General features: G+C 35.2%; 1 protein-coding gene across 2 annotated transcripts in view; it reads right to left on the bottom strand.

Annotated features, from left to right (window-relative positions):
* RNGTT (RNA guanylyltransferase and 5'-phosphatase) overlaps window positions 1-12,704 on the bottom strand; it is a 343,044-nt gene that overhangs the window by 46,793 nt on the left and 283,547 nt on the right. For both annotated transcript variants that reach the window (XM_032275278.1, XM_032275279.1), the window contains one exon: window positions 10,192-10,258. In XM_032275278.1, the coding sequence (XP_032131169.1) occupies window positions 10,192-10,258 (67 nt within the window). The remainder of the gene's footprint in view (window positions 1-10,191; window positions 10,259-12,704) is intronic.

Here is a 12,704-nt window from a genome sequence, read left to right as displayed (position 1 = left end):
TATCTGAAAACTTAATTTTTTATGAATCCAGTATCTCTTGGGTTAATAAAAAACTTGGGAGCAAACCACCATGGCACGTGTATACCTATGTAACAATCCCACAAGATCTGCACATGTACCTCAGAACTTAAGGAAGGAAGGAAGGAAGGAAGGAAGGAGAAAGAGAAAAAGAAAAAAGAATTTCATAGCTTGAAGACAGGCTTCTGAATTACCCAATCAGATAAAGACAAAGAAAAAAAGAATTAAAATAATGAACTAAGCCTCTAAGAAGTTTGGGATTATGTTAAAATGATCAAACCTAAGAATAACTAGTATTCCTGAGGAAGAAGAGAAATCTAGAAATTTGGAAAACTTATTTGAGGGAATAGTCAATAAAAACTTCCCTGGTCTTGCTAGAGATCTAAGCATCCAAATACAAGAAGCTCAAAGAACACTCAGGAAGTTGATCATAAAAAGATGACTGTCTAGGCACACAGTCATAATGTTATCTAAAGTCAAGACGAAGGAAATATGTTAAGAGCAGTGAGACAAAAGCATCAAGTAACCTATAAAGGAAAACCTTTCAGATTAACAGCTGATTTCTCAGCAGAAACCCTACAAGCCCACAGGCATTGGGGTCCTATCTTTACTCTCCTGAAACAAAATAACTGTCAGGCAAAAAGTTTGTATCTAGCAAAATTAAGCTTCATAAATAAAGGAGAAAGAGTCTTTTTCAGACAAATGCTGAGAGAATTTGCCACTACTAAGCCAGCACTACAAGAAATGCTAAAAGGAGTTAGAAATCTTGAAACAAAACCTCAAAATACACCAAAATAGAACTTCCTTAAAGCACAAATCTCACAGGGCCTATAAAACAACACAACGAAAACAAAACAAAACCCCAAGGTATTCAGGCAACAACTAGCATGATGAATACAACAATATCTCACATCTCAATGCTAACATTGCATGTAAATGGCCTAAATGCTCCACTTAAAAGATACAGAATGGCAGAATGGATAAAAAAATTCGCTAATCAAATATCTTACCTGTCCTCTTCAAGAGACTCATCTAACACATAAGGACTCAAATAACTTCAGGTAAAGAGGTGAAAAAAGATATTCCATGCAAATGAACACCAAAAGTGAGCAGGAGTAGCTATTTTTATATCAGACAAAACAGACTTTAAAGCGACAATAGGAAGGAGGGAGGGAGGGAGGGAGGGAGGGAGGGAGGGAGGGAGGGAGGGAGGGAAGGAAGGAAGGAAGGAAGGAAGGAAGGAAGGAAGGAAGGAAGGAAAGATTGCCTGTGACAAATATCAAAAAAGAAAAAAAGAAAGAAAGAAAAAGAGGGACATTATATAATGACAAAATGATTAGTCAAACAGGAAAATTTCACAATCCTAAATATATGCACCTAGCACTGGAGCTCTCAAATTTATAAAACAATTACTACTAGGCCTAAGAAACGAGACAGACAGCAATACCATAACAGTGGAGGACTTCAATACTCCACTGGAAGCACTAGACTAGTCATCAAGACAGAAACAAAGAAACAAAGGATTTAAGCTATACACTAGAACAAATGGACTTAAGAGATCTTTACACAACATTCTACCTAACAATTGCAGAATACACATTCTTTTCATGAGCACATGGAACATTCTCTGAGACCATATGATAGGTCACAAAACAAGTCTCAACAAATTTAAGATAACTGAAATTATATCAAGTACTTTTTTTCAGACCACAGTAGAATAAAATTGAAAATTAACCCCAAAAAGAACCCTCAAAATTATATAAATCCACGGAAATTAAATTATCTGTTCCTGAATGATCTTTGGGTCAAGAATGAAATCAAGATGGAAATTTAAAAATTCTTTGAGCTGAATGATAATAGTGACACAACTTATCAAACCTCTGGGATATAGCAAAAACAGTACCAAAAGCAAAGTTCATAACATTAAATGCCTACATCCAAAAGTCTGAAAGAGCACAAATAGACAATCTAAGCTTACAACCCAAGAAATCAGAGAAACAAGAACAAACCAAACCCAAACCCTGCAGAAAAGAAATAACAAAGATCAGAACAGAACCAAATGAAATTGGAACAACAAAAAAAAGCAATACAAAAGATAAATAAAACAAAATGTTGGTTCCTTGAAAAGGTAAAAAACAAAAACAAAAAAGCATTGATAGACCATTAGCAAGATTAACCAAGAAAAGGAGAGAAGAACCAAATAAACTCAAGTAAAAATGAAATGGGAGATATTACAACTGACACCACAGAAATACAAAAAAATCATTCAATGCTACTACTATGAACACCTTTAGGCACACAAACTAGAAAACCTAGAGGAGAGGTACAAATTCCTGGAAATATACAACCCTCCTAGATTACCAGGAAGAAACAGAAACTCTGAACAGACTAGTAACAAGTAGTGAGACTGAAAGAGTAATAAAAAAAAAATTGTCAACAAAAGAAGTCCAGGACCAGATGGATTCACAGCTAAATTCTATTACACATTCAAAGAAGAGTTGATACCAATCCTAATGAAACGATTCTAAAAGATAGAGAAAGAGGGAATCCTCCCTAAATCATTCTATGAAGTCATTATTGCCCTAATACCAAAACCAGGAAAGAACATAACAAAAAAGAAAACTATAGAACAATATCCCCAATGAACATAGATGCAAAAATCCTCAACAAAATACTACGTAATTGAATCCAACAGCATATCAAAAAGGTCACAATCAAATGGCTTTCACACCAGTAATGCAGGGTTGGTTTAACATATGCAACTTAATAAATGTGATACACTACATCTACAGAATTAAAAACAAAAACAATAGATGCAGAAAAAGCATTTGACAAAATCTAGCATCCCTTTGTGATTAAAACCCTAGGTAAAATTGGCATAGAAGAAACATACCTTAAGGTAATAAAAGCCATCAACAACAAACCCACAGCCAACATTATAATAATGAACGGGGAAAAGCTGAAAACATTTCCCAACAACTGGAATAAGAGAATAATGCCCACTTTCACTACTTCTATTCAACACAGTAACGAAAGTCCTAGCCAGAGCAATCAGACAAGGGAAATAAATAAAGGGCATCCAGATCAGTAAAGACGAAGTCCAACTCTCACTTTTTGCTGATGATATGATATCTAAAAAATCCTAAAGACACATCCAAAAAGCTCCTAGATCTGATAAATGAATTCAGTAAAGTTTCAGGATACAAAAGTAATGTATACAAATCAGTACCACTGCTATCTATAAATCAACAGCAACCAAGCTAAGAATCAAACCAAGAACTCAACCTTTTAAAATAGCTGCAAATAAAATACTTAGGAATATACCTAACCAAGAAGGTAAAAGACCTCTACAGGGAAAACTACAAAATGTTGCTGAAGAAGTAACAGATGACACAAACAAATGAAAACACATCCCATGATCACGGATCAGTAGAATCAATACTGTGAAAATGACCATACTGCCAAAAGCAATCTATGAATTCAACACAATTTCCATCAAAATACCATCATCTTTCTTCACAGAACTAGAAAAAACAATCCTAAAAGTCATATGGAATCAAAAAAGAGCCCGTATAAGCCAAAGCAAGCCTAAGCAAAGGAACAAATCTGGAGGCATCACATTACCCAATGGCAAAGTATACTATAAGGATATAGTTGCCAAAACAGCATGGTACTGCTATAAAAACAGACACGTAGACCAATGGAACAGAATGAGAACCTAGAAATAAATCCAGTTATAGCCAGCAGATCTTTGACAAAGCAAATGAAAACAAAATGGGGAAAAGTGCTGAGATTCACCTTATCCAACAAATGGTGGTTGGATAATTGGCAAGCCACATGTAGAAAAATGAAACTGGATCCTCATCTCTCACCTTACACAAAAATCAACTCAAGACAGATTAAAGACTTAAATTTAAGACTTGAAGCCATAAAAATTCTAAAAGATAACATTGGGAAAACTCTTCTAGACATTGGCTTAGGTAGAATTCATGACCAAGAACCCAAAATCAAATGCAAAAGGAAAAAAAAATAGATGGGACTTACTTAAACTAAAAAGTTTCTGTACAACAAAAGAAAGAATCAACAGGGTTAACAGACAACCCACAGAGTAGGAGAAAATCTTTGCAAACTATGCATCTGACAAAAGACTAATATCCGGAATCTACAAGAAACCCAAATGAGCAAGAAAAAAAAAATCCCATTAAAAAGTGAGCAAAGGACAATTCTCAAAGATATACATACAAATGGCCAACAAACATATGAAAAAATGCTCAAGATCACTAATTATCAGGGAAATGCACATGAAAACCAAAATGCGATACCACCTTATTCCTGTAAGAATAGCCATAATTAAAAAATCAAAAAATAATAAATATTGCCATGGATGTGGTGAAACGGAAACATTTTTACACTGCTAGTGGGAATGTAAATTAGAACAACCAATATGGAAAACAGTATGGAGATTCTTTAAAGAACTAAAAGTAGAACTACCATTTGATCCAATAACCCCACTACTCGGAGTCAACCCAGAGGAAAGTAAGTCATTATACGAAAAAGACATTTGCACATGTATGTTTATTTATAGCTGCACAATTTGCAATTACAAAAGTACGGAAGCAGCCAAATTGCCCATCAACCAACGAGTAGATAAAGAACATGTAATTATACATTTATTCAATTATACATTGTGTTTAAGACACAACACAAGTGTGTGTGTGTGTGTGTGTGTGTGTGTGTGTGTGTGTGTGTGTGTATGGATGTATATGATAAAATACTACTCAGCTATAAAAAGGAACAAAATGATGGCATTTGCAGCAACCTGGATGGAGCTGGAGACCATTATCTATGTGAAGTAACTCAGGAATAGAAAACAAAACACTGTTCTCACCAACACCAAGCCACCCACACTGAGGAAATTAAGTCCTGTGATGTTAATGAATGAGAATGTCTTTTCCTCCATGATCAAATGAACAATTTCATATCCTTATTTAATTTTAAAATCAAGAGCCAATATGCTCTTAAGAAAAGCAAAGCAGTCTCCATTTTTTAAAGGTTATGTCTCATATTTAAGACATAACATATTATCATTACATTTTGCTTAATGGGAAAAAAGTGAACATAACAAATACTGGTATTGCATATTCACAAGTACAAGCTAACAAAGGAAATGAACCTTACTTTTTTAACCTAATGTCAAGCATTTGAATTATTATTTTAAAATTGTTATCCAATTAGCTTACATTCTAATTAATATGCATGTAATTTGGTGGAGCCAAATAGGAATTATGAAAGAATTTCAACAATTAATAAGGATAAGAATCTTTTCACAGTCAATGAAAGAAATCTTTCCCACAACAACATCGAAGGAAACAGATGCCCTAATATAATGAACTTTTTTCTACAGAGCCGATTATCCGGGCATAAAAGATTGACAAAAGTTTGACTTCTGTCACTGAGCTTGTTAGGAAATGCGCAAATAAAGAAAATGTTAAACATAACATAAATCGGGTGAGTGGTAGGGCAATTACCCCTCAGATACACAAAACTCTGAGACTGTGCTTTTGAGACACAATGTAGCTCACATCATGCACACAAAAAATTCTCTCCTTACCGAAATATATCAGATAAGCCTCTCTCTTTTTAGTTACTTCAGTTCTAATAAAGAGAAACAGGATGTTCCAAATCATTGGACAGAAAAAAACTGGGCTGTCAGAAATGTTCCTGCTGAAACCTATCAGGATTCCTGGCTATACTGCTGAATAGTGAATGGGATAGTGAGGGGGATTTATGAAGAGAATCTTGCCATTCCCCTCAAGTTATAGTGATATTAAAAATGGAAGAAAAAAACGTACTTGAATATTTGTCATTATTTAAGGAACTAGAAAAGTCAAGAGGGTCCATAATTTAAGATCCTAATAATGAACTTTTGAGAATGTTTAGATTTAGGTTTAGTTAATGGAGGTAAAGAGGTGCTAATGCTATGGTAACTAAGATAAGATTTTGCATTTAAAAATGTTGATAGTGTGGTGGGTGGGCACAGTGGCTCACACCTGTAATTCCAGCACTTTTGGAGGCTGAGATGGGTTGATCACTTGAACCCGGGAGTTTGAGACCAGCCTGGGCAACATGGTGAAAACCCTGTCTCCACAAAAAATTAGCCAGGTGTGGTAACACACACCTGCAGCAGCACACACCTGTAGCTCCAACTACTTGGGAGGCTCAGGTAGGAGGATCACCTGAGACTGAGAAGTCGACACTGCAGTGAGCTGTAGTGAGTTGTGATTGTGCCACTGCACTCCAGCCTGGGCAACTGAGTGAGACTGTCTCAAAAAAAAATAAGATGCTGATATTATGACTAAACATCCTCAGTACTAAGGATCTTGCATATCCTATTTAGCCTTAGTCTACTCTGAAAAATCCTTATTTTTCAAAACATAAAAATATGTCATATATGCAGGTGGGAAAGAGTTTTAACTTACAACTCTCAAATGGATAGAAGAAAAATAGCACATGGAGCCAAGAAACAAATGTGACCAAAAAAAAATCAGAAAACTATATAACAAAAAAAAAATCACAAAACAAATTTTTAGGCTTCTGGCCAGGTACAGTGGCTCACGCCTGTAATCCCAGCACTTTGGGAGGCCGAGGCAGGCAGATTGCCTGAGGTGAATTCAAGACCAGCCTGGCCAACATGGCAAAACCCCATCTTTACTAAAAATACAAAAAGTTAGCCAGGCGTGGTGGCACGAACCTATAATCCTGGCTACTCAAGAGGCTGAGGTAGGAGAATCACTTGAACTCAGGAGACAGAGGTTAAAGTGAGCAGAGATTGTGCCACTGCACTCCAGCCTGGGTGACAGAGTGAGGCTCTATCTCAAAAAAAAAAAAAAAAAAAAAATTACAGATTTCTCAGAAAACATTAACAGAAAGTTACAAAAACAAAACTGAGGATCTCAATTCTTTCCTTTTTATAAACTGCCTTGAATGCTAATATTCTTTCATTTCTTATAAGAAAGCCTAATTGGAATCAATTAGCCAAGTCTCAACTAATATTACTATAAAAACACTTTTTGATAAAGATTAAATAATGCTTTCCCACTAAGATAAGAAACAAGACAAGTATGTCTTTTCTTGCCATTTCTAGACAACTCTGTATTTTATGATTTAGCCAGTGCAATAAAGAAAAAGCAGGCCAGGGGTGGTGGCTCCTGCCTGTAATCCTAGTACATTGGGAGGCCAAGGTGGGAGGACTGCTTGAGGCCAGGGGTTTAAGACCAACCTGGCCAATATAGCAAGACCCTATCTCTATAAAAAAAATTTTTTTTTAAGAAAAAACAATAAAAGGCATCAAGATCAGAAAGAAGGAGAACTGTCTTTATTAGTAGAGGACAATCATTTATATAGAAAATCCTATAAAATCTACATAAAAGCTACCAGAACTAATAATTGAGTATAAGATTGCAGAGTTTAAAGAAATCTTAAAGAAAATAATAGCAAATACATGGGAAAAAAATCCACTTTTTACAGACTAGCAAGTAGCATTAAACAATCAGAAATTAAAATTAAATCCTGCCCAAGTGTCAGGGTGAGTTAAAAAAAAAAAATTAAAACTTTTATAATAGCTTGAAAATACAAAATAGATAAATTTTCTTGAAAAATGTATAAGACTAATCAATATGCTGAAAGCAACGAAATATTGCTGAGGGACCTAAATAACTGGAGAACGATGTGGTCTCCATGAATTAGAATATTCAATACGTTAAAATTTCAGTTCTCTGCAAACTGATCTATGCATTCAATACAATCCCATCCAAAATCTGAACAGACATTTTTATAGAAACTGACAAGGTGATTATCAAAATTCATATGGAAATGAAAGGAACCTAGATTAACCAAACAACATAGAAAAAGAACAAAGTTGGAGGATTTATACTACTTGACTTCATGATTTGTTTGTTACGAAGCTATAGAAATCAATATAGTGTGGGACTGGCAGAGGGATAAACACATAGGTCAGTGGAATGGATAAGTCCAAAAGTAGATTCACACATGTATGGATCAACTGATTTTCAACCAGGATGTAAGGTCTTTACGCTCTTCAAAAGTGGTCTTGGAACAACTATATATCCACACGTTTGAAAAAAAAGAATATGTTTGACAGTAACATTCTGGAAAAAAAAAAAGATGAAAAGAAAAAAAAGAACTTCAATCCATACTTGACTCATATAAAAATTAACTCAAGTGGATAATAAACCTAAATGTAAAACCTAAAAATATAAAACTTCTAGCAGAATACACAGGAGAAAAATCTTTGTGACTTTGGGTTAGGAAAGTGTTTCTTAGACACAACAACAAAAGCAAGAGCCATGAAAGAAAAATAAACTGAACATCAATATTAAGAACTTCTCTTTGAGGACACTGTTAAGAGAATGAAAAGACAACCTATAGCTGAGAGAAAATAATTGCAAATCACAAATCTGATAAAGGACTTATGTCCGCAAGATATAAAAAATGTTCAAAACTCGGAAAACAAAAAACCCAATTTAAAAATAAGATTTGAAGAAATACTTCACTAGAGAAAATTTGAACATACATTTCCCTAGATTCAGATGGAAAAATAGTACATGAAAACATGCTCAGTCATTACAGAAATGTAATAGAACTACCACATGACCCAGCCATTCCCCTCCTAGATATCTACCCAAGAGAAAGAAAAGCATATGTCTATGAAAAACTTGTACACAAATGTCCACAGCAGCTTTATTTTTAATAGCCCCCCCAAAACTAGAAACAACCCAAATGCCCATTAGCATGTAAAAGGATAAACAAACTGTGCTATAGCCATAGAATGGAATACTACTGATGGCAAAAAACACAATTACTTTTGCACCCACCTGATACTTGGCAATAAAAAATAATAAACTAGTGCTAAGTGCAATAATGTAGACGAATCTCAAAGTAATTATGCTGAGAGAAAGAAGGCAAAAATGAGAGAAAGTGAATGCATATTATTTCATTTATACAAAGCTCTAGAAAATGCAAATCAATCTATAATAACAAAAATCAGAGTAGTGGTTTCTGGAGACCAGGGGAGAAAAAAAAGGAAGGGCAGGAGGGAGAAATTTCAAAGGGGCAAAGGTAAACTTTTCTAAGTGATGAATATGTTAATTATGTGTTTGCAGTGATGGTTTCACAATTACAAGCATGTCATAATTTATCAAATTGTACAGTTTATTGTCTGTCAATTAGATCTCAATAAAGCTGTTAAAAACCCCCTTCTTTTTTTTTCAAGGCAGAGTCGCACTCTGTCGCCCAGGCTGGACTGTAGTGGTGCCATCATGGCTCACTACAACCTCGACCTCCCACATTAAAGTGATTCTCTTGCATCAGCCTCCTGAGAAGCTGGGACCACAGAAACACTCTGCCATGCCCAGCTATATTTTTTTAAATTATTTTGTGGAGCTGAGGTTTCACTATGTTGCCCAGGTTGGTCCCAAACTCCTGGGCTCAAGCAATCTTCCAGCCCTGGTCCTCCCACCTCAGCCTCACAAAGTGCTGGGATTGAAGGCATCAGTCACCATGTCCAACCTGTTAACAATTTTTTAATGGCAAAAGGGATGATCTTAAAGATTAATCTCTAAATGTACTCTTCTAAATTAATCACTGAACTTTTTTGGTCAAAGTCAACTTTACTATGGCAAGAATATTAAAATAATTCCTTTGAAAAGCTGAATGATTTCTTCAGCAGAAATATGCAAAAGCTAATGAAATTATTACTTCACATTCACTTTATTATTATTATTTTTTTTTTGGACATAGGGTCTTACTCTATCACCCAGGCTGGAGCACAATGGCGTGATCACATCTCACTGGAGCCTCAAACTCCTGGGCTCAAGTGATCTTCCCACCTCAGCCTCCAGAATACTTGGGACTAGGCACACGCCACTGCACTTGGCTAATTAAAAAAACCTTTTTTTGTAGAAACAGGGTTCCCAGCAAACATGAGACCCGGGAAGTTCCAGGGTCTCAACTTCCCGGGCTCAGGTAATCCACATGTCTTGGCCTCCCAAAGTGCTGGGATGCAATATTTTTATGTGTTGATGATTATTAGCAAGGATGGATTCTGGATAAGGGAATATCCAGAAAAAGTACAGTAAAAATGAACAAACATACCTTGATTTGTGCAAAGGGTCTTTCATAACCTCCAACATAGAGAAGGCCAACATTCTGAGGAAGTAACCTACAAAGAAAAAAAATCATTATTTATAAAATACTCCTTCTTTAAGTAAGGTTGCATAATTATCAAAATTTGAATAGATATAATATAGATATATAATACAGACAGATGCTATGAAAAAAGTTATTCTTGTCTTTCACACTATGCGATAGTAACCAGCAAAGAAATAAAGGGAATTGAGTGTGGTTGTGTGTGCCTATAGTCCCAGAGACTGAGGCTTGACTTGCGAGGATTGCTTGACTCCACAAGTTCAAGGCTGTGGCGTGGTTGCACCTGTGAACAGCGACTCCCATTAGCCTGGGCAACATAACAAGACACCGTCTCTAATAATAACAATAACAATAAAAGTAAAATTTTAAGAATGAAAACTTAAATGTGGAACACTCTAATATATTAGTAAATCTAACAAAATTAGAGGGCCCTTGAATAACACAAGTTTGAACAGCATGAGGCCACTTACACATGGATCATTTTTCAATAAAAGTTACACTGGGTGTGCCTGCCTCCCCTTTCACTTCTTCCACCTCTTCTTCCTCTGCCACCTCTGAGACAGCAAGACCAACTCCTCTTCCTCCTCCTCCTCAGCCTACTCAACGTGTAGATGACAAGGATGAAGACTTTTATGATGAGGAACCTCCACTATGCACTACAGGAAATAATACAAACCTAAACATATCAGTACCAATGTCTAACAGGAAAACCTGACACATACATAACCTTAACAAAAGGTAGCCTCCAATAAGAATATATAACAAAGAAACTCACCACTGGAAAGTAGTGGAATAAAAGGTATTTGCTACGAAGGGATCTGGAAAAGTTTGAATAGATGGGACTTGGGATTAGCCTCAAAGAGTGGGTTACACAAAGGGAGAAACTTAATGTCCTGCAAAAAAGAAGATTTGAGGACAAAAGTATGGCTGAAATAAGGAATAGTTTAGTTGGAGATGAGAACTCAAAAGAAGTTTAGAATTAACCATGAAGAATTTCAAATGGCATATACTTTATTTTGTATGCAGTATGGTGTCGTATTACTAAAATATGTACTTATTTCTTATAAAAATTATAGAGAAACATGAATATAAAAAACCAAATAGAGGTCTAATATAAAAAAAAGTGTAATGTTATGGTCTCTGCATTATCCCTTCCTTCTTATCCCCACAGTTCTAATACGTCCATTACTCTTAAATGCAATGAAACATTGAGAATGAAGAAATACTGTCATTAGAACTGTGCTTGTGGAGTATGTAGGAAATTGGTAGTATGCAGGGTATAATCCAACATTCTTGTGTTTAACCTAAATGTAGATATATCTCATCTTTCATCACGAATCTTTTCGTAACGAACACTGTGAATAGATGGATACAACTTCAGTCTGAACACAATTATACATGAAGAAGAAAAAAATTGCCTATGTTCCTTGCCCAGGGCCACTACGCAACGTCACTTCTGAGAGTCTAGACATTAAAAGTTAATGGCCTTTTAACATAATGGAATTCTAATGGTCTCTGGGATGGCCATAAATTCTATTGCATAAATCTGAGAATGGAACACTGTGTGGTATCTACAGTAAAAACAAAAAACTAAAAAACAACTGCAAACTCTAAACAATCAAAAAGTTCTCGGTGTGCCACGTGATCTAATCACAGAAAATTAGAACACAAGATTGTCATAGCCACCTCTTTTAAATTCTGTTAGTGACTTCAAAACCCTGCTTCAACAATTCCAGGAGATACATTTATATATAATTTAACTTCTCTGAAATTGAAATGCCTGTGATACTAGGTGGTATCATAATAGTAACCAGGTGACTGTTGTGAGGTAGCTGTGTGATTACCCTTCATTGACATGGTCTACTAAGACCACGAAAGCACAGTCTCAAAGCAACTTAGATTCTATGAAATAAGGTAGATATTTAATCTCCTGGGAATATCCCCCGTTCCCTATGTTCCACAAGAGCCTATAAAGTATTAAAGGGTCACTAAGGGAATATTAATAACTGCTAAACACAATTCTGAATTAAGCCAACTTAGCGAAAAGTTTCTTACATTTAAAATGTAAATGATGACACTGTAATTTGAAAAATACTATTGATGGTTAAAAACATGTCGAAAGGCATTTGTTTAGTAGATTCAAATAGGAAACATAGGAAATTTCCCCTAATCTTAACAGTGAGATGGAGAATTTTTTAGCCCATCATTCAACAAATAAGAAATTAATCTAATCAACAAAACTTTAAATCTCTCCCAAATCACTGATCGTATCATAAATTGAATGTTAGTTATACATAACAGTGGTAATTTATTTCCTATATAACAAATCTTCACAGAAAGCTTGATAAAACCTCCTTTAGCAGCAGGAATAGTCACTGTTCATACAAATGGATGCTAGAAAAGGAAAAGAACAAAAGTTGGCTGACATTTAAAAATCAATATGCCTCTATTTTTTTTTT

The sequence above is a fragment of the Sapajus apella genome, unplaced genomic scaffold (assembly GCF_009761245.1).
Source record: "Sapajus apella isolate SASKATOON/1434 unplaced genomic scaffold, GSC_monkey_1.0 scaffold6, whole genome shotgun sequence".
Taxonomy (NCBI): domain Eukaryota; kingdom Metazoa; phylum Chordata; class Mammalia; order Primates; family Cebidae; genus Sapajus; species Sapajus apella.
Note: the sequence above shows the minus strand (reverse complement) of the source record. Positions and strands in the feature narration are given on the sequence as shown.